This window comes from Podarcis gaigeae (genome assembly GCF_964106915.1).
Source record: "Podarcis gaigeae genome assembly, chromosome: 1".
Taxonomy (NCBI): domain Eukaryota; kingdom Metazoa; phylum Chordata; class Lepidosauria; order Squamata; family Lacertidae; genus Podarcis; species Podarcis gaigeae.
This window is the reverse complement of record NC_139678.1, coordinates 36,451,309-36,474,681: the sequence shown is the minus strand read 5'-3', so window position 1 is coordinate 36,474,681 and position 23,373 is coordinate 36,451,309. Positions and strand designations below refer to the sequence as shown.

At 41.6% G+C, this 23,373-nt stretch overlaps 1 protein-coding gene across 2 annotated transcripts in view; it reads right to left on the bottom strand.

Annotated features, from left to right (window-relative positions):
• Positions 1-10,700: 10,700 nt before the first annotated feature.
• The window catches only part of PRKD1 (protein kinase D1), a 102,068-nt gene continuing 89,395 nt past the window's right edge, over positions 10,701-23,373 (bottom strand). For both annotated transcript variants that reach the window (XM_083743409.1, XM_083743410.1), the window contains 7 exons: positions 22,442-22,514; positions 20,525-20,631; positions 19,201-19,362; positions 16,592-16,690; positions 13,906-14,173; positions 12,621-12,706; positions 10,701-11,752 (listed from right to left, as the gene is read on the bottom strand). In XM_083743409.1, the coding sequence (XP_083599535.1) occupies positions 11,534-11,752; positions 12,621-12,706; positions 13,906-14,173; positions 16,592-16,690; positions 19,201-19,362; positions 20,525-20,631; positions 22,442-22,514 (1,014 nt within the window). In that variant the 3' untranslated portion in view covers positions 10,701-11,533. The remainder of the gene's footprint in view (positions 11,753-12,620; positions 12,707-13,905; positions 14,174-16,591; positions 16,691-19,200; positions 19,363-20,524; positions 20,632-22,441; positions 22,515-23,373) is intronic.

Here is a 23,373-nt window from a genome sequence, read left to right as displayed (position 1 = left end):
GGGGTAATTGTGCCCCTGAAGGACCAGGTGCGCAGCCGGGGAGTCATTTTGGACTCACAGCTGTCCATGGAGGCACAGGTCAAATCTGTGTCCAGGGCAGCTGTTTACCAGCTCCATCTGGTACGTAGGCTGAGACCCTATCTGCCTGCGGACTGTCTCGCCAGAGTGGTGCATGCTGTGGTTATCTCCCACTTGGACTACTGCAATGCACTCTACGTGGGGCTACCTTTGAAGGTGACTCGGAAACTACAACTAATCCAGAATGCGGCAGCTAGACTGGTGACTGGGGGCGGCCGCCGAGACCATATAACACCGGTCTTGAAAGACCTACATTGGCTCCCAGTACATTTCCGAGCACAATTCAAAGTGTTGGTGCTGACCTTTAAAGCCCTAAACGGCCTCGGTCCAGTATACCTGAAGGAGCGTCTCCACCCCCATCATTCTGCCCGGACGCTGAGGTCCAGCGCCGAGGGCCTTCTGGCGGTTCCCTCATTGCGAGAAGCAAAGCTACAGGGAACCAGGCAGAGGGCCTTCTCGGTAGTGGTGCCCACCCTGTGGAACGCCCTTCCAGCAGATGTCAAAGCGATAAACAACTACCTGACATTCAGGAGACATCTTAAGGCAGCCCTGTTCAGGGAAGTTTTTAAAGTGTGATATTTTACTGTATTTTTGGTTTCTATGGAAGCCGCCCAGAGTGGCTGGGGAGGCCCAGCCAGATGGGCGGGGTATAAATAATAAATTATTATTATTATTATTATTAATCCCAGGACTGTACCTGAAGTGAAAATCACATATATTCAAAACACACTGGGTGCAATGGCGGGTGGGATTGCCAAAGTCTTTTTTCCCAGACGCTTGCTCTCTTTCCACTTCCTTTTTGATTTCTTTTCATTACCAAGTGCATAAGGCTGATTGTGCAAAAGTTAAATGCATATAAGTTGTGGGCTTACTGTACTTTTTTCACTGCCTACTAAAAACATTCTTGTTTAGACAAGCCTACCCAGATGCTTAGACAGTTGAGGTAATTTTAAACTGCTTTAGTATTTTAACCTTTGTCTGTTTTAAAGTATGGTTGTGAATTCTTCTCAGTTTTTATGTTTTATCCTTTTGTAAACTAAGGTTGTTGGGTTTTTTTGCAAGTGGTGTATAAGTTTAATAGAATTAGAAAAAATAGGGTCTTATTATTTCAGTGCCTATCATAGCTATGATCAGCAGGATACATAATTTTTGGTTGACCAGATAGTGTGTTTGTTCCTTGTGGGGTCCACAAGAAAGTTTGGGTTATAGCCAACTAGGTTGTACTCAGAGTAGTAGACCTATTGAAATTGATAGACCTAAATTAGCCATGTGGGTCTTCTTTGAATAGGGCTAACACCAGATACTTCTCAAATGCCACTCAAAGGCCTTTTGTCCTGCTTGGAGAAGAAACCGCTTAGAATCCCTCAGATATTGTCCAACAAATGTACAATGACTTACTGCAGCCGTTGTTAAGCCACTTAATTCAAATAACTACCTTGATTTCAGCAAGGCATTTGACAAGGTGCCCCATGATATTCTTGTAAAGAAGCTGCTAAAATGCGGTCTTGACTATGCTACCACTCAGTGGACTTGTAACTAGCTGACTGACCGAACCCAAAGGGTGCTCATCAATGGTTCCTCTTCATCCTGGAGAAGAGTGACTAGTGGGGTGCCACAGGGTTCTGTCTTGGGCCCGGTCTTATTCAACATCTTTATCAACGACTTGGATGATGGACTCAAGGGCATCCTGATCAAATTTGCAGATGACACCAAACTGGGAGGGGTGGCTAACACCCCAGAGGACAGGATCACACTTCAAAACGACCTTGACAGATTAGAGAACTGGGCCAAAACAAACAAGATGAATTTTAACAGGGAGAAATGTAAAGTATTGCACTTGGGCAAAATAAAAATAAAAATGAGAGGCACAAATACAAGATGGGTGACACCTGGCTTGAGAGCAGTACGTGTGAAAAGGATCAAGGAGTCTTGGTTGACCACAAACTTGACATGAGCCAACAGTGTGACGCGGCAGCTAAAAAAGCCAATGCAATTCTGGGCTGCATCAATAGAAGTATAGCATCTAGATCAAGGGAAGTAATAGTGCCACTGTATTCTGCTCTGGTCAGACATCATCTGGAGTACTGTGTCCAGTTCTGGGCACCACAGTTCAAGAATGACACTGACAAACTGGAATGTGTCCAGAGGAGGGCAACCAAAATGGTCAAAGGCCTGGAAACGATGCCTTATGAGGAACGGCTAAGGGAGCTGGGCATGTTTAGCCTGGAGAAGAGGAGGTTAAGGGGTGATATGATAGCCATGTTCAAATATATAAAAGAATGTCACATAGAGGAGGGAGAAAGGTTGTTTTCTGCTGCTCCAGAGAAGCGGACACGGAGCAATGGATCCAAACTACAAGAAAGAAGATTCCACCTAAACATTAGGAAGAACTTCCTGACAGTAAGAGCTGTTCGACAGTGGAATTTGCTGCCAAGGAGTGTGGTGGAGTCTCCTTCTTTGGAGGCCTTTAAGCAGAGGCTTGACAACCATATGTTAGGAGTGCTCTGATGGTGTTTCCTGCTTGGCAGGGGGTTGGACTCGATGGCCCTTGTGGTCTCTTCCAACTCTATGATTCTATGATTCTATGAACTCAGCAAATCACAAAGCAGTCCATGGATGATATTCTGTTGTGTATTTAAACTTGCATAAAATTCTGAATTCTGGAATTATCAGGCAGGTTTTCCAAATGATCTCATCAGTCATTTTGTGACCCAGTTGCTGAGTGTGAAGATAACTATCTGATGCTCTTCAAAGCTTTCCACTACGAATGTTCGGTATAATCTGCACTGGTGGTACCCGTGTTGCCCTTACCTCCATTTCATTTCTTAATAAAGCAATGGTCTTTATAATAAAGCATTTCACACATCTGGTTATCTAGAAAACGGTAAGCAAGCAAGCAAACAAACAAACAGCATAAGGTAAATCTGCAGGTAAGGGGTCATGTTAGGATGAGACCATCCCATTGCCTCTTCATTACAGTAAACAAGTTGCAATGTTCTTTTTCTAGTGATTTTGGCAAGCATTCGGTTATCTTAAGAATTCATGAGAGTGTCTGCCTGATTGATTTGCAAACAGTTCTGATTTCACAGCATAAGCTTTTTTTGGACAGCAGTGGGGGGAAATGCAATTTATTCTGTTGATTAATAATGACACATTCTAGTATAAAAACCAACAAATATTTGTACAAGAAGTTCTGTAATATGTTTGGCATGCTCGGTAGCTTGAGTGAGGAGGCTTGAGGACGGGGGCGGGGTAGTGGTGGTGGCAAGAATTCACTGCTTGCACACTGGAACAAAAGCTGATTGCGATAATAGTTCAATAAGCTTCAAATAAAATATCGGCTAAAAAAAGTGTAAAGCCATTATTCAGCTCTCTTTCTCATTTATATGTGAGAAATTATATGCTTTAAATCTATCTATGGCACTTCAGCAAATTAATTACTAGAACCCCTTAACAGTAACTGGGCTGGTAGTATTTGTAATTATTAAGCAGTCTTTGCCACATTTTGAGAAGAATTTGGCCAAACTAGAAATTATTTAAAGCTAGAGTGGATATTTTGAGTTCAGAGGGTATGTAAGTTTTTATTTTTTTATTTTACTTTAAAGTATTTATAGCTTGCCTTTCTGCCTGACAACAGACCTCCAAGTAAATATATCACGATCCTTTTTAAAGGCAGTAATTACTTTTGAAGGCTTGTGGGATAGAGAGAAGATAAAAATATTGAAAAGGTCCCTAGGCCTTTGACCAGTCCTGGAAAACCTGGGGTCCACCAGATGTTCTTGAACTACAACTCCCATAATTCCTGACCTTTGATCATGTTAGCTGGGGCTGATGGGAGCTGCAGTCCAAGAACGTCTGAAGGGCCACAATTCTCTATCTTCATATTATTATTTATGAATGTATATACCACTTATGGGCCAACATGGCTTCTAAGCAAGTTGCAAAAAAACCACACAAACCAATGCATAATTGAGATACATAATGTTAAAACATCATTAATTAAAATATTGGATAAAAGAAATGAAGAAGAAACACAACAATGAAAACTGTTAGAATGCCATGGTGCGTCTGCAGCAGCATAACTGGCTTCTTCATCTGCCCCAGCTGCAATAAAACATGTCTCTGTCTCTCTACAGCCACAGGAAGCAATGCACCTTTCCTCAGTTTGACTTCACTCCCCAAGGCACACTCCTCCATTGTCTCTCAAGACAGAAGGATGCCAACAATGGCCCAGAGTTAGTTAAGGCTTTGTATGTAATTAGCATGGTGGCTAATACGCAGCCAGATCCCTCAGCACTGGTGTGATATGCGTCCAGTAAGGAACAGCACCCACCACCCAGGTTGTGGGGTTCTACACCAGCTGCAGCCTCCAGACCAGCAGCAAGGAAAGACCCACACAGAGTGCATTGCAATAGTCCAGCCACAAGGATACCAACGCATGTGATAGATTGGCCAAGTTTTCCCTGTCCAGGAAATGGTGTAGTTGACACATCAGCCAAAGCTGATGATAGCTACTCTTCACCACAGAGGTTGCCTGGGCCTTCATGGACAAAGGTGGCTCCTAGAGCACCCATAAACCACCTGCCCATTCATCCAGAGGGAGTGCAGTCCTGTCTGGCAGACTCCCAATTCTGAGATCTGGGAACCACTTACCAACAGTGCCTTTCTTACTGCTGCCAAGGCTCTTAGACTGCTGCTCTTTGAAGATTTAAGGATAACTAAAGGTATGAATAGACCCTGTCAGGGCCAGCTCAAGACATTTTGCTGCCTGAGGCAAAGGACAATATAGCACATACAGAAGCCAATTGGACTGGTAGTTGAATCTTATTCCAATACTGGTGAAAGGACAATGTCTTCCACTGCATTTGAGGTTAGCAGGCCACATGACACTCCCTTCCTTAGTAGCTACCGCCTAAGGCAGCTGCTTCACTCTGCCTAATCATAGGGCCCGCCTTGGTCTCTGTTCTTGAAGTGTGCTAACAACAGTGAGGACCAAGTAGCAACAATTTTCTATAGGATGTCCATCATCTGCTCCCAGATGTTCAGCCTTCTATCATGCTAAAACATGGTTACTCCTACAAAACATTGGGAACAGTGTAGTAAAAGCAAAGGACTGTAGAAAGCTGTTGTGAGTAGAGTCAAACCACCGACACATCTAACTCAATATTGTCTACAACGATGGGCTGGAGCTCTTCAGGATTTCAGACAGGCGATCTTATGGCCCTTCCTTGTGACATGAGCTTCTATGCTGCATTTCTGCAGCAATGAATTTGGCTGAAGTGAGATTGTAACAGCTTCAATAGTGCAATCCTGTGCATTCTGCACATTTTCTAAGAGCACGTCAACTAAGAAGCAAGTCTTACTGGGCAGGATTCAGTTAATGAGGACTTCTGCAGGCTTCACCCCTCTCTTCCTCCTGCAGACCAAATTGGCTTGTGGGGGCATGGGGGAAACCCTGGAACAGGGTGCAGGGAGAGAGGAGGGCAGATACTTCAACCAGGCAACCAGAAATGCTTCTGCTGATGGATCACTATGTTGGATTCCTCCCATTGATTACAGTGAGATTCGTGTGTCCAGTGAGTATCGGATTATTACAGCATCAGGGGCTTCCACAAACACTCTTTCAATGCTGGCTCCATGAGGGAAATGAAAGGTCATTTTGCCCGAGCCCATGAAAAAGAAGAGCTACAGATTGCAGTCAGTCAGGACGAGACAGAAGATGTGGTGCTAGACAGGGAGGGCGGGAGGCCAACTGTCAGGAAATGGAGCTGGAGGCAAGGTGACGGAATAGGGCAGGGGAAGCCTTGAGAATATAGGAAGACTTGGTGCCTGGGAAATGATCAAACAAGGAGCAAAGAGCAAGCTTAGGACATCAAACATTTGTTGGTCTTTAACCCCTTAAAGTTTCAGGGGAAGACTAATAGTGGGAAGGGCCAGAGCTCAGAGACAGAGCTGCAGGTTCAATTCATGGCATTTTCAGCTAGAGCTGGCAATATACCGTATTTCTTGCTCTATAAGACTCACTTTTTCCCTCCTAAAAAGTAAGGGGAAATGTGTGTGTGTCTTATGGAGCGAATGCAGGCTGCACAGCTATCCCAGAAGCCAGAACAACAAGAGGGATTGCTGCTTTCACTGCGCAGCGATCCCTCTTGCTCTTTCTGGCTTCTGAGATTTTTTTTTCTTGTTTTCCTCCTCCAAAAACTAGGTGCGTCTTGTGGTCTTATAGAGCGAAAAATACGGTAGAACCCCATCTGATACCCTGAAGAACTACTGCCAGTTGGTGTAGACGGTGCTGAGATAGACAGACCAATGGTCTTAGCCAGTTTAAGGCAGCTTCCCAAATTCTTAAAGCCAGAAGTATAGGAAGAGAATTAGTTTAGATTTGAACCAGCCACCCAAATCTTGAGTTTCTAGCTTTATTTGTAGGTTATTTGGTTTTACCTTGCCTCCTTATTCCTCAAGAAGAGGCAGGGTATATAAATTCAAATATATAAAAACAAACACATTACATTTTGGCACAGACCTCTCCTTTCTTCCTTTCCCCTTGCCAGAGCTCATTCCCCTTGCACTTCCATGAGAGTAATTCAAAGCAGGCCTCAGAAATGTGATCCAGTTTGAGTTGGAAGGCAAACAACTCATTCAAATTGCCTCCTTTTGAAAGATTATACTAATTTGCAGCCTCCTTTGTATTGGTTTTAATCTCTAGGTATAACTCCCAACAATAAACAGGTTTTGTAAGTTTCAGAACACAATAAAAGTTAACATACTTTGCAGATTTTATGTATCCCATTCACGTCAGAGCAAATTTAACTTAATTATAATAATTGTGCAAAATTAGCCATACAAAAGCCACAGTTGTGTTGTTTCCTTGCATGAGCCTCCAATCTTGACAAGTTTTCAAAAACAAATCCCCCTGCAGACCATTATAAGGGGATGAATGATTCAGTTGGTGTTCAATGGTTAAAGCGTTTTTTAAATGAAAACAAATACAATAACAGTTAATGAGACAATTTGTGCTGCAGCGGAGAAAGAAGTTGGTTCTCACGTGGCTGTGTATGCTTTCTTTATCTGCCACATCATTTAGAAACTGTAAAGAATAGCCTCTTTGTTTTGAAAATATTTGCAAAGATATCGTCTATGAAGCATTCACTTGACCCGACTTTGCCCAACTCCTTTGTGAGATGTAAAATCAAGCTACCTTGCAGGTGCTTTGGAGATAACCACACAGAAGTGAAAGAGCAGTGATTTCGAGCAGTGGCTCTTCTTATAGCCTTCCCCACCTTTTTGGTCATTTTTGTGAAGCAAAACTCGTGAGTTGGAGGAATCATGTCATGGGTGTGCCAGCCCAACATGGACAATTGCCAGGGTTGGTCTGCAGACAATTCATTTTGTGGAGGATATTGGGTGGCTCCTCAAAAGTGTAGGATAAAGCATAAAAAAACCCAACTTATTCATTTGTTTGCCACATTGATATCCTAGCTTTTGCTCCAAGGAACTCAAGATGGCACACAAAGTTCTCCTCTTCATTTAATCCCAACAACAACCCTATGAGGTATGCTAGGCCGAGAGGCAATGATTGGCCCAGTGATCACCCCATGAGCTGACTGGCCAAGCGAGGTTTTGAATCCTGCTCTCCCAGGTCCTAATCCAACACTCCAACCACTGGACCACCCACTTTGTGATGTGTCTGGGGGGGGGGGAATCCATTATCTTCCTTATCTTAGGACCTAAGCCCGAACTGAAATTCATAGAATCGTAGAGGGTCATCCAGCAGCTGCCCCCATTTTTAAGGATGGCTTTCTAGGGTGGTACAAGTGGCAGCAGGGGTGAGGAACATGTAACTTTCATTTCATAAACTTCCTTCGGTTAACTTAATTTAGGATCCAGGCCTATGCATTTTAACCTGTTTTTGAATGAGTCGAACTAAACAAGGTTGCCACTTTCCACTAGGTGCTCATCAATCTACATTGGCATTGTACGGAGGTGGAATTCAACATCTTCCAGTCTGCACACACATTGTAGCTTGCCAGATGGAATGATCTCCCATCTCCTTCCACCATGTGCCATCATGAGGTTTCTCCCAAACCCCTCCCCAGAGTCAATTTTAGGGGGCATGTAGGGTGGGGGGGTGGAAGCTCCACTGTGCAAGTGGAAGCCATCGCTTGGGGTTTTCACTGACAGGGCTGGTTAGGTGAGCCTTGTCTGGAAGAATCACCTATATTGACCACTGTCACAATATGCATTCATAGGCACACCATCAATTGTACACGATCTATCAAGGACTCTCTCAAAAGGCATACATATGAATCACAACATGATTGCTCCTAAGGATTACTAATGTAAAATAAATTGTTTCACTGATGTGCAAAGTACTTGAGCATTACTGTGTGATTTCATGAAAATTCAATTTTATTCCTATGTACTGTAAGGTTGCATCTTCTTTTGGTTACACCTAACACTTCTTTGTAAATATTCCATTTGTCAATGGCCACCTGCCACTGACTCTTCTTCCCTTTACATGCAGATTTTCAAACCTGAAAGCAAATTAATTTAAAAAGTGTAGATGAATTTCTTCCCATAAAAGTAGTTGCTAAAAATGACTGTTATTGGTCTCTGTAAGTTCACACATTAAGCTGAGACAAACCCAGGTATACAACTGAGTGTACACTCAGCTGAAGCCAATCCTGGCTCCTTGCCATGTAAGTTTGATGCAGGTATTTACAAGCAAAAAAACCTATTTGTTGCAGTCAACACATTTTAGGTGTAAGCTTAAAACTTACCAAGTGGGAATCAACTAAGTTTTACTCAGGACAGCCGTACTGAAATCAATGGCTCCGACTTAAGTCACAGCAATTAATTTCAGTGGATCTACTTGAGTAAAACCTATTGGAATACCACCTTTTAGATATTTTTAGATATTGTGGGTGAAATTGCCTTCAGCATATTGGTTTGACATTCTATAACTTAATGTACTCACTTATGTTAATAGTTTTAGGCACCGCTATGCTGAGGACTCATATTTCTTTTCCATTCCTGACCACTTACCCTTATCCAGGCCCATCTCTCTGTTTTGCCAGCATTTCCTGGATATCTCATCCATCAGCAAATTGGAGAAATAGGTTTGTCATCCCAACCCTGCTCCTTCCAGCACGTCTAAGCCAAACATTAACTCCCTCTCTTCCAGAGCATCACATGTAATTTTGCACATCACATTCAATACTCTCCTCTTCTGTCCCTGACATACGGCTGGTTGTCATGCCGAGCCACCCATAACTGTGTCTACTCTTTTAAAACCTTTGCTGTATAAGGCACACCTGTCATTTAGACTCCAGCCACTTCCCCCTTGCTAGTTTTCCATCTGATCCTTCTCCTAATCACCTGTATGTTCACAGCAACTGTGTTCATATTACCTTTCTCTCCTTCCCTATTAAGTCTCTGCAAGGATTCTCCGGCTGCTTTTCATATTTCAGTCACCATCACTATCACCTGTTGATAGGGGTAAGGAAAGAGACAGCCCTCACCACACCTGTGCACAACATTATAGGATAAGCATGAAGTGCCAGGTAAACCCAGACCTAAATTTCTGTATGTACACTACTCTTGAGAGTCCCATGGACTGCAAGAAGATCAAACCTATGCATTCTTAAGGAAATCAGCCCTGAGTACTCACTGGAAGGACAGATCCTGAAGCTGAGACTCCAGTACTTTGGCCACCTCATGAGAAGAGAAGACTCCCTGGAAAAGACCCTGATGCTGGGAGAGATGGAGGGCACAAGGAGAAGGGGACGACAGAGGACAAGATGGTTCTCAAAGCTACCAGCATGAGTTTGACCAAACTGCAGGAGGCAATGGAAGACAGGAGTGCCTGGCGTTCTCTGGTCCATGGGGTCATGAAGACATAGACTAAACACGACTAGACACGACTAAACGACTAAACAACAACAACAACACACTACCCTAGGATGAGGGTAGCTATGTCTTTAAATGGCTATAAATAGAGGGTGGCTGTCCTCATGTTCCGATTGTGGGTCTCCCCAAGCATCTCGTTGGAAGAGAATGCTGGACTTTGAAGGCTTTTGGTCTGATCCAGCAGGCCTCTTCTTATTGTACTTTTCTTCTTCATTCCACTGAAGTTTCAGAGTTATATAGTGAACATTTCAATGGATTCAACAATGGCATGTGGTGTGGCAATAAAACTGCTAGCACACTTGCACACGGGTTGAGATTCCTGCATTGCCCTTTGTGGCACCTGCTTAAAACATTTTTGTTTCAGCAAGCCTACTCGGAAATGTATTATAATCTCTTTTGCTTACTGTCAATTTAATTATCTTTCAAATGATTTTAATTCTAACTGTTGTTTTTTATGCATAATGTGTTGGTTCTGGAAACCGTTTAGAGGTTTCATTACAATCATGTGTTATATAAATTTTGTGAAATAAAATAAATAAATAAATAAATAAATATGCTGCCTTGAGCTCCTTGGAAGAAAGGTAGAATATAAAATTAAGGAAATAAACGAATAACTATTTTTGGGGAGTGAAACACCTTTACAATCACAGTAACGTAATGCTTGGAAAATGATTATTTATTCTTATTTGACAGAACCTCAAGCTTGACAAGTCTTTGGACTGGTAAAGTAATTTAATATTTTTTTAAAAAAAGTATTTTTCAGCAGAATTTTATTCAAAACATACACAAAGGCAACATATTGTCCAGCTTCTGAATGTATATGTTACAGCAGCATGTTATAAGAACAAGCAGGGGCTTCAATTTACATTACTAAGGCATTTAGGCTTAAAGAGAGGTTGCACCATGACTAGTTGGGGGCATCCATATAAATGTCCAAAATGCTAGGGCATCTCATCTGCAAATTTACAATGCTGTGTGCTGCTTTTACATTAAAAAAAAATGCTTCCTTGCATCAGTATCTCAACATATTGTTCCACAACAAAAAGCAAAAACCAGAAACAGAAATCCCCAACCCCATTGAAAACGTTAAAAGTTGTTCACAGAACAGCAGTAGTAATCTACTCTTCAAGAGTTTGCAAACAAGTACAATACTAATTTCATGATGCACACAAAACCAGAGATCCACCTGCGAATGCTTCATGGTACCCCACAAAGTTATGAGTAAGAGGAAACACTTGTCTGAGAAGGCACAGTGGAAACAGGTTTGAATGCTCCGAGTACAACAGGAATCATCCACAACAACAAGTTGAGTGTTTCTGGGAACTTTTTGTTAATATAACACAGTTGCTCACACAAAATGGGGGGGGGGGGGCGAATGCTTCTGTTGATTTGTCTTGGCAACTCCCATACATCAATGGTGGTAACAGAGTAACAGCTTTGTTCCCATCTGACAGAAAATAATGGCAGTTCTGCAAAGCAAATGTTAAACATGACCGTATGTATTTATTAGTTCCACAGTGTTTTGACAGATTACAAGGGCTGCAATTTAAAGGATGCTGACACGCTCACTGAGGGCTTTCATCTCTGCTTCTTCTGGCTCAGGGTTTTCATTGTGGTTAGCACTTGGGCTGATAAGGTGTGTTGGATACTGCAAGCCATTTTCTCCGGCATACTGTTCCCACCGTGAATCATCACTCTCATGGGTGATATAACGCTCGCCTATTTTAGATTCGAGCTCACGCAAGTCTAGCCAGGTTTGGTAATCCTGTAGGGAGAAAAACAATATGCTTAAATTAATATCTGAAAAGCAGTCCTACAGATAATACTATGGATGCCCGTTTCCCCATAATTCTGTTAAAATTTAAGCGACGCAGCACATGTTACTTTCATAGCATCTTTTGTGAAGCCGTTGGATATGAGAACATATCAAAGTGTCTAGGTTCACTGGAAAGTATATTTGAAAAGTTACGTTCCAGAACCAGGCCCAAAGGTTCATGGGGTCTTTTCCTTGAAATTTTGCATGTATAATTTATCAAAAGTATGTTCATCACACCTTTCTGCCTTCAAGACAATGAAACGACAATAAATCAATATAGACAAAAATAACTCAACAGCGTGGAAACAAAAAGCAAGAGCAGCACCAAGCAACAACAGGAATGTTTAAAATAGTATTTATTTGGGTGACCAGGGCAAACGTAGCCAACTGTTTCCTCCACACACACTCCTTATGCTTCAAGATTAGCAGAGCAAAACTCTGATGATTGAGCATGTGGTCAACCATTGAGCTATGACCCTGGCCAGCATAAAGATGCTGTATACTAATGATAGGAAATGTAGCCAGGGATGATGGGAGTTGTAGTCAGTCAGCATCTAGAGGGCTATAGGGTCCAGATCCCTACTTTATGCAAAATGCCTGTGGAGGGAAAACATTCTAATGTTACAGCCTGACTCCCAGGGCCTCGCCTAGCAAAGTGGGCACACTTTCCCACAGTCTCCAGATGGGACTGTAATATTTAGCCTTCATCGAGGTTCATCGATGCTGAAGTTTTGGAGTGGCTGTGGTAAACTTTTTGTCTGTGTTTGCTCTATCTTCACTACAAACAAGGTGAAAGGCATGAAATTTACAGCATTACCTGTAGCCATGGGTGGCTTAACGTCTTGTCCACACTATAGCGCTTTCTCATTTTCACTTGCAGCAAATTATTTATGAGATCAATAGCTGGAGAAAAAACATAATTTCAGAGGACATCACTCTCAAATACCTCTTGAAATCGCATACGGTTCAGAGGCAGTGACAGAACTAATAAATTGCGAGACAGAACTAATAAATCTGTTTATGACAGCCATGCAGGTTGATTTAGCTTGATTTTTTAAATGAATAAATAAAAACACCTTTTTTCCAAGTTACTACCTCACACAACTATAATGTTCACAACTCCCAAACTTGCTAATCAAGCGTCCATCACTGAAAATAGTAAACAGCTTTGTACTGAGTTAAGACATTAGTCAGTGTAACCTAGCAATCATACATTTTGTTCTCTGCCTTATAACAAATAATATTGTCATGCATTTGGAGAGATGAAATTGAAGATATTGCGAGGAAATGCAAGGCAGCAATAAAGTGAATAGATCTCCATTCCAATTTTCGAAAGCTTTCTCTCCAAGAATAATGCATTATTACTTCAAAAGCCCTAGATAACTTTGGACCTGGTTGCCTGAAAGACTTTCTTATCCATCATGAACCTGTCTGTGTATTAAGATCTCTAGGAGAGGTTCTCCTTGCTAGTATAATGTGACTGGCAGGGACATGGGAGAGTTCTTTTTAGCGGCTGCATTCATGCTCAGGAACTTTCTTCTCAGAGAGGCTGAGTCAAACTGCAGAGACCTTCCCTTCTGTTCTGTTCCTCTGCTGCAATATTCTCTACCTTTTAGCTTACACCTGGGTGGGTTTAAATACACGCGCACACGCGTGCACACACATACACTTTTGCAACTGTACATACTTGACCCTTACAATATGTCTCAGAGACCCTTCTCTAATTGTTTGATCATATATAAAGTAAGGTGGGTAAGGGACAGGGCCATCTATATAAACACAGTAAAGAAATGAGCAGATGAGTTTTAGAAAGTGATTTTATTGGGTGGTATTTGGTTTTAGTCATACTCAGATTGTCTTACTCAGACCCGACCCCTTGAAGTTAATGGACATGATTCACTAAGGTTCTTTTCTTTCAACTCGTCTACCTTGAGGAGGAATTAATTGAATCTTTTTATTGTATTTCTGATCATTTTTTAAATGGTGGTTAGCTGCTTTGGGAAGCTAGTGTGAAAAGATGAAATCTATATTTTCTATAAAAAATAAGTAAATATTTTGATTCTTCTCAAATATGTATGTACTAGAAGTTTTAAAAAAAATACCTTCATGTGAGATTTCCTTCCAGGGGTTCGGTGGGTACATAAAAGCAGCATTCTGGATTTGATCATGAATGTCCTCATCTTCATTGAATGGAAACGTGCCACTAAGGCTGACATAGATAATAACCCCCACAGACCACATATCTAATGATCTATTGTACCCTTTGTTTCTCAGGACTTCAGGAGCAAGATAGGCTGGCGTACCCACAACTGAACGTCTGAATGATTTCTCTCCAATGATCCGTGCAAAACCAAAGTCGCAAAGTTTCACCTGTTTAGTATAAAGCAATTATAATAAAATTTGTATTTTTGTTTTATTCCGATGTTTTCAAAGAAACATTGTGCAAGTCAACACTGTGCTTGTGCTATCTATAAGTCAATTTAGCATGTGCTAAAACTGTTTCCTCCCCCACATAACTGAGCAAAGAATGTTTCAAGCAGACAACAGTCTTTCCAAAAGGCCTATCGTTATTATAATGTAAAACCATACGTAGTCCATAGTGCCTTGCAGTGTATTCAAAAAGGACAGGACCAGTCCCTACAGTTTGGGGATACAATAGAGAAGGGGTAAGGGAAGCGTGTTAGCCAGTGTATGGGCCTCAACATTCACCTTGTAACTGCATTTAACAAAAATTAAAATAAAAATCCAATCTCTTTCTAAGCCGCCCTGTGCTCCTTCAGTTTCAGTTTATGTTTTGGGTTCTGTGTCGCTTTGTGTTAACAAGCTGCGTTCTTCATTCCAAAACTAAAAGCAGCTATAACTTTTCACCACTTTGAGCCAACTGGATTACATTTACAAGCACGGGAACACCTCCCAAAATGTAGACAAATAGATAAATAGGTTCAGGGGCTTTTTATGGGGGGAAATGAAAGGGATTGACTTTCCTCCGTAATCCATAGTAGTTTCACATTTTTGAGAGGCTTTCTCTTTCTTACTTACTTTAAACAATTAGAGGTTGAAGCTTTTAACTTAAAAATAAATAAATCCCCCCACAACTTTGAGCTCTTCAGTGATCCACAGGCAATACTTTGGACAGCCTCAATACTTGCAAAGCACACAGACCAAGAGAAACTTACAGGAAAATATAAAGGAACGAGATATAGTGAAATACAGAAACAGAGTGACAGGGGAACACAGGGCTTTGTGAGAGCCCTTATTTCACACAGTGGCAGTGTTGTTGACACAATCTTTCAAACTGGTAGAGGGGGAGAGACCTCAAAATCACCCTCATTTGCTTTGTTATCTGGCTCCAAGACAAACCCATTGCACACCCCTAGTAAATGCAGTCACGTAGGTGTACTAAATGTCCACAAACCCAAGAGTTATATCATGTTTCCCCAGCAAGATGAGCCCAGCTTCCTGCTGCATTTGAAATATCAATGACAGATGCAACGATGTGCAGTTGATTGTCTTCCCCCTTCCTCTGTGCTTTATGCAAACTGCCTGTTTATACAATGTTTTAAAGCACAGGATAATTACTGATTACTTGTATGTTTGTTCCTTGACTTTAAAAACAAAAACAGCCTTCAATATTTTTTTTTCCAACTTGAAAAACTGCTCCAGAGGAAGTGACCACATCATTATGTCAAAGGAAGCCAGCCATTCGCAACTGTGATAGCAGGCTTTGGCTATACAAAGTAAGAACATATTTTATCTTATTTGTGCAAATGCACTTCCACAGCAGGTTCATTGTTGAAATTATGCACATCTGGGTGCACCCAAAAACTTCTTGGCACTTGCAGATATAGTGTGTGTAAGAGAGAGCGGGGTGGGGGAGATATCGGCTGCTACTCTTCTTCACATTTTAAAAAAAACAACCAATTGGGAGAGATTAGAGACTTGGGGAGGCTGCTGAAAATAAGGACACATCTGTTTCCTACTTTCCTCCTGACTTCAGCAGATTTGTGTACCAGTGTACCAAGTGGAAGCAAGTGGTATCTTCATGTGGTCTGGTCTGTGTATAGACAGCTAAGACTGCAGGGTAGATTCATTAATTTGCATATGCAGAGGTAAAAGGGACTTGTTAGGCATTAGGTGAATGCTTGACTATATCAAGCCATTTCAACTATTTATCAAACCGAAAAAGAACAAAGCACAAATCTCTTAGTAATAATAACGTTGTGAGTTTGAGGGGGTAGGTAGGCTATATTGCCCGAGTCCCTTCTAATTCCTGGTTCCAACAAGAATCCAACTGCTACAATAGCCAAACAAGTTTCTTGGAAATGGTCCCAAAGCATGGGTTGCTAAGGTAACAAAGGAAGTGGCTCTGTGCCAGACAACAATGGGTGCCCCCCCCCCAACTGTCTGATAATTAGAAAGAAAAATCCAGAGTTGAGGGGTGTGAGCTAGAAGATAGCAGCCGGATGGACAGCTGAGAGGCACAGCCATGCCTGCTTTTGGCTGGAATCCAAGGCTATGGCTATGGGAGAAGCAAGATTCTTTTGGGGTGTTAATGCTGTGAGTCCCTCCATTGTAGGCTCAGCTTGTACACATGTGTAAATAAACCATATTTCCTAAAGACACCACTGTCTCTGCTGTCCCTCATTCCAAGGGAACCAAACCCCAGGTAAATAGCTGGACCCCTGGAGTCTCTTACCACGTAGAGATTGGTGTGGCATTCAACAATCATTTGGCTATATCTAAAGGAACTGTATGTTACCTGTACAATGTGAATTTATTTCTACTTGCCTGTGGGAAAGGATCAGCAGATGCCAGCAATACATTTTCAGGTTTGAGATCACAATGAACAATGTTTTTAAAATGAAGATGTCTCAAAGCAACCAGTATCTATAAAGAAACAAACCAGCCCTGTTGTAACATAGTTTGCACAATATTTACTTCTGTTTCAATGTTTTTCCCAGAGACGAGATGAAAAGTAGCAAGCACAAGCAAGCTCAAGCACAACAGCTTAATTCATGCGATTTTATGCTCTTATTCCAAGCTGTGTAAACAAACAGGAATATAAAGCACAAGGGACTTAATTTTAAAGGCATCCTCAAGTAGCAATACTTCCTACTATTATTACAAAGCATTCTTTTAGTAGCGTGTACAGCTGTGCTCTTATTCGTTAGGGGAAGTTCTCCAACTTTAGTGATCAGCAGTTGGGGTACAGACAACTCCAGAAATTTAAAGGCTGGTACTATCTATTATAATGGGAGCAAAGTTTTAATCTGAAAAATTAATCTGGGAGTGGAGGAAAAATGGGAGGCATTCACAACCCCTCAGAGTCACCCCGTAGTTGGGGGAGGAGAGAATGTGCTGTCTATAATGTGAGCTATAAGCTTAATTCTAAGAGGTCTTTGCCACTATCTAAATCAGAACTAGGAGCTGAATGCCATATATATATATATATATATATATATATTTGCTTTCGTAGATTTTCACGGGTACAGGAATGCAGGTTTTGGTGTCCTCGGGTGTCTTCCCGTGTAAAAGTTGGGGTGTCTAGGCGACGTTTCGACGAGGTCTCACTCGTCATCTTCAGGCTGGTGCTTTCGGCTTCTTGTTACTGGAACAGAGCGGGATCTCAATGTTTGAGTTCCTATAAATACTGTAGAGGGGGTGTGGTGTCTAGCCTCCAGTTGGAAAACCAAGGGATCTATGAAATACCCTGCAAAGTCTGCCCAGCCACGTACATTGGACAAACAAACAGACGAATAAATGCACGTATCGCAGAACACAAGAATGCCGTCAAAAAAGAAGAAAAAACTTCCTCTCTTTTCCAACACATGAAAGAAACAGGACACGAAATTAATTTTGCAGATTCCAAATTGCTCTTTAACACGGAACATCACCACAAGAGAATAATCATGGAAGCCATCGAGATAGAGAAACACCCTCACAACATGAACAAGCGTGACGACACATCCCGCTTGCCAGACATCTGGAAATTAGCCCTCCCCACAAAAACTGACACCAGATCCAGAGGCACACAGAACGCCAACACCAATCAACCACACCAGACCCAAACCCAGACCCTCTCCACAGATGAATTACTGACACCATCCAGTAGCCAATCCATGGTGGCACCTCCGGATGCTGCACCCCCCTGCAATCCCTACACAGATCTGGCTGACACAAGCCACAAAACCACAGCTCGCCCCTATACACGAAGCCAAGCCAAAGCACAACTAAGTGCAATACAGCCATCTTCTCAGGAAAACTCTTCACAAAGTTCAAGAGGTCAAGACACAAAGACTTTAGCAACTAATCCACACCTAATGACCCACCTAAGTGGTACTCAGGATATCACTCAAGAAATCACTCAAGGTATCTCTCAAGTAATTAAGGAACAAAAGAAGAAAAGGCACACTAGCCTGGGAACTTCCTCTCTGCCCAGAACACTGGAGGCTAGACACCACACCCCCTCTACAGTATTTATAGGAACTCAAACATTGAGATCCCGCTCTGTTCCAGTAACAAGAAGCCGAAAGCACCAGCCTGAAGATGACGAGTGAGACCTCGTCGAAACGTCGCCTAGACACCCCAACTTTTACACGGGAAGACACCCGAGGACACCAAAACATATATATATATATATATATATATATATATATATATATATCAATCACACCAAACCATACTAGCTATTTATGGATTATAAAGGACAAACTGAGGCAATGTAGCCATCAGTCATATCTGGCACTTATTGGGCACTCAGGTTCTGAGCACTAGCACAGCTTCTTTGAACCCATAGGAATGGTCTCCCAAATGTTTTGCTGGCTAACTTGGTTAAGCACCCCTGCCTGTGTCAGAGACAGAGAGGAGATGGGTCCATCAGAGACATGTAGGCTACATGTTAGCCCCAACATGCAAGAAGGATTTGGCGTAGACGTCCAAGTACCACACCTGAGAGATGCACTGTAGGTCATGATTTGTAGTTATCATCGTACATTAAGCTCAGAACAATACAGTCAAGCACGTGACAACTAGTCTTTATCAGAGAGAAGATACAGAGAAAGGCACAGCACCCAGTCAACTTGATAAAGCCATACTAGCAATGCAAAAGGAAGTTACCCTAATTAGACTTTGCCCACTCTGGACAGCTCTCACTCTTTAAACTTCCACCCACATTGTGACCTGCTATCCATTTCAAGGGTATAAAATCATAGATCTGTAGTGTTGGAAGGCCCCAGAAGGGTCATCTAGTCCAACCCCCTGCAGTGCAGGAATCTTTTGCCCAACATGGAGCTCAAACTCACAGCCCTGAGATTAAGAGTCTCATGCTGTGCTGTCTGAGCTTTGACGTGAATATCATAGAAAAAGAAAACATTTGACACTGCTTAATGGGCTCTTACCTGCGTAATTAAAAACTTGGTGATTCGCTCTGGCAACCTCCCTTTTTCACTTGACAAGATCATCTCCAGCATGTCTCCATGGAGCTTCTCCATAACAACAAACACTCTTTCTGGTGTCTCGAACATGCATTCCAAATTGACAACCCCCAGGTGATGCAGATTCTATGATCAAAGAAAAACACTATTTGAATGAGCCCGATTTGTTTAGGTCCAATGACAAGGCTCAGGAAACATTAGGTAAAGACATACCCATTCGTTTTTCAAGCTCTTTGGCACCAGCATAAAAGTATAAACAGCCAGAATAATGCCACCAATGATTTGCTATGCAAAGCTTAACAGGACAGCCCAAAATGTGCTTAGAAACTGTCAAAAATATGCTTTGTCATTGATAACGTTTTAAACTTCTATATGGAAATGAGACCTTGTTCAAATTGATTTCTTTCAGAGTATCAGAATGGAGCCATGATATCCTCAGGTTGCTTCCAGTTTTCTGCTCTTGGATCTTAAAAGCAATCCCATACCTTGCATAGCAACGTTGCATTAACTTTGCATCATCAACAGTCCATGCCCACCAAGTGTGCTCAGTCCTTGTTAAGTGATTTTGGGAGGTTTCTCCATTAGGTTTTTGTTTGGAAGTAACCTGCTGATATCCCCCCCCCCTCGTGTTATATATGAATTAGCGCTCAGAGAATGAGTTCCCTATTGGTATACAGTAACTTACGTTGGGGGTTATGTTCCAGGGATAGAGCCTAAAGGCAAGATCGCGTATAGTCAAAATACAATGGGTTCAATGGTGGGTGAGACGCCAAAGTCATTTCCCCCACAATCTCACCCGCTTTCCACCCACTTTTGAATTTCTTAAAAGATTTTTGCCACGTGTGTAAACCTGAATGCACACAAGTTAAATGTGCATAAGTTGTAGGCTTACAGTATATGAAGCAAAACTTAGGAATGCAGCCCTAATTCAACTCATAGCACAAGAAATTGGGCTGACAATGCTTTATTTTTGTTACCACATGTGCAGAGACAGACAACAGGATCTTGTAACAGCCACTGGGTAATTGTGCTAGATTATCTCAAAAGCAAATGTATTTCTGACTATGCAAATTAGCAAACTGCTGAAATTTTTGGTGCAAAGTTCCTATATTTAATGCAGATTAGATATTATTTCAGAAAGAGACATCACTTGAAAACTTTATCTGTAGTTCCAATGCTTAATGAGTTACAGAGATTCCTACTGCCGAAACCTGTTCTCAAAGAGTTTTATTGCCCTGCTCTAAATTAAATACATACAGGATATAATTGGTAATTAAATAAAAGATACCTGTAAAATTGCAACCTCATTACGAAGTTGGCTTTCTTGCTTAGTTGGAAATCTCAGTTTGTCAATGATTTTAATTGCTACATCTCTTCCTGTTTTGCGATGTTTTCCTGTTTGATGAAAAATATGCCAATTAACATGATCAGCTCTGAGAAGCGTCACCTTTCCAGAACTCAAGTATTTTTTGTGTGTTTTATACAAAACCTAACTGTCAAGGTATCCTCTGAGACAAGAATGCTGCAAACCATTCAGACTTCTTTCTTTAGTTTCATGAAATTGTTAAGACAGATTTCGAGGCAAAAAAGGACCAGTATATTTCCTCTTATAGGTAAAAATCAGGGAGGTCAATTTTAGAAGAAGAAAAATGTGCAAGGAGAAAGGGTGAAAAGCCCATTATCCCTCCCCTCCCCCACCCTAGTCTTCTGCATTAGTATGCATCCTCAGTCCTGCCTTTAATAAAAAGGAATATGAAAAGCTTGTGTGACATTCACATCTATTTTGGCCCATAAATTTGGTATGTAATCCAGCACCACTAAATAAATAGGTATTGTTTATAGTACAAAGAACCCTATGTCCATAGGACTCCCATCATGTCATAGGAGGGAAAGGTCTGGAACATGGGTAGGCAACCTAAGGCCTGGGGGCCAGATCTGAGCCAATCACCTTCTCAATCCGGCCCGCGGATGATCCAGGAATCAGCGTGTTTTTACATGAGTAGAATGTGTCCTTTTATTTAAAATGCATCTCTGGGTTATTTGTGGGGCCTGTCTGGTGTTTTTACATGAACAGAATGTGTCCTTTTATTTAAAATGCATCGCTTGGTTATTTGTGGGGCATAGGAATTCGTTCATTTCCCCTCCCAAAAATATAGTCTCCCCCCCCCAAGATCTGAGCGATATTGAACCGGCCCCCTGATGAAAAAGTTTGCTGACACCTGGTCTGGAAGAATACAGGACACCTTTCCCAGAAATCCATGTGTGTACATAGTGTGTTTAATTTTTCAACTTTCAAATTCCCAAAATGAGGGGTGCTGAAAAGTTGTCACATGACTTGGGAACTCAAAATATATTCTGGTTAAATTAATAGAATTTAGTTTTACAAGGCAAATGATGACATAAAATATTCACTTCTTACGTTGTTGTGGAATTTCCAATAATTTTAAACTTGTCTTCATTTTTTAAAAAATGTGAAAGATGTGTATAAAATTGCATAAAATCATTAAAAATGATTGCCAAGTACTTGTAATTATATGGTGCATTAATACTATTTTTATTATTTATATATTATACATATTTTGTATCAAATTGTATGTTACAATTACACACGCATGCATATAATTCACTAATGTTGTGTTGTAGCTGTATTTGCTTCTTTCAGAGGTTGAGGAATTTTATCAGTGTGTTAAAAATTACTTTTCCATCAGTGCTGCTACTACTATCCTAACCAGTGGGAGTTGACCTACAATGGCTTCTAAAAAAGAGAAATGGACTGGGGACGTGCAGGCATATGAGCAACCGAATTGAAACTGGCAGAGACTTGTTGCCAGTTCCTCACTGAAGAAATTAACAAAATTAAGTTTCACCCCCTTAGATGGTATGCCCTCATGGGGTAGCCCTGTCAACAGCCATGGCCCTGCTGTTTACATGGGCAACACATTGGCAGGAGTGCCAGATTGACTCTGCAGCCCTCTTGCCGCCACCTTGGTCAACCTCTTGCAAAGCTGATCTTAATTGCAATGATCTGGAAAACTTTAATGAAGTTGTAGAGCTTGTGTAGAATTTCAGACACACCTGAGTAATCATCCTAACCATGTTCCATGGGTCTTACTCCCAGGTAAGTGGGATTAGGATTGGAGTCTACTTTGTCCAATGATTTCAGACAATCTTCTCCCAGTATGGCTTAGTGGGATGCCAGTCTTACCTCCATAAACAATTCCAAACTGTCCTGATCCCAGCACCTCATCTGGAAAGATTTGGTATACTGTACTGATATCCTGTTAGTACAAAGATGTTGCTTGTTAAACATGATGAGTATGGAAATAAAGTCAATTCAGAAAACGATTGGATAGAAATGCTACTGAATTCCATTCAAAATGCAGTTCAGTGGCAGAAGTCATGTTCTGGTAAGGCAACACATCAGAACCTATCTGGAGTCTGGCTTCATTTTGGAATTACGTGCAATGACTTTTGGTCCTTCCTGGAGTGTATAAATGGACCCTGAATGTTTGTGCAGATGCGCAGTACATTCAAAGTTATTGGGCATCAACAGAAGTGAAGTGGCTACCAAATACCCCTCACATGTTCAGTAGCATTTAAGAACTCTGCATACTTTCTTCCCCACTCTGAAGAAACTTTGGGTTTATGAGTCTGTGAGGTGGGGAGAGGCAACTCTTCTAAAGGTGCTCTAAACTCCATCACATTCCAATGATGGAGTGTAGTGTAGGCCCTAGGTTATTTGGAAGGTTCCCTGAATCAACTGAATTCCAAAAAGGAAGGTGGGATTTCAACTTAAGTCCAAGTAAATGGACTTGTGCAGTTAACATAAGAGCCCACTGGATCAGGCCAGTCTAGTTGAGCATCTTGTTCCCCCAGAGGCCAACCAGAAGCCTGAAAGCAGGAGTGAAACACAACAGCACTCTCCCCACTTGTGATTGTGGAACTGGAATTCAGTGGAAAATATAATACAACCGTTTCACATGGTTCTAATCTCAGACCACTTACATTGGTGCAATCTTACTGTGGTGCTACAAAAGAGGGATATAAATTGACCCCCAAGATTTTGGCCTTTTTCAAAAAACTGGAAACCAAAAATCAAAGCTGCTGTAAAAATCATTTCTTCAATGGCTACTTTTT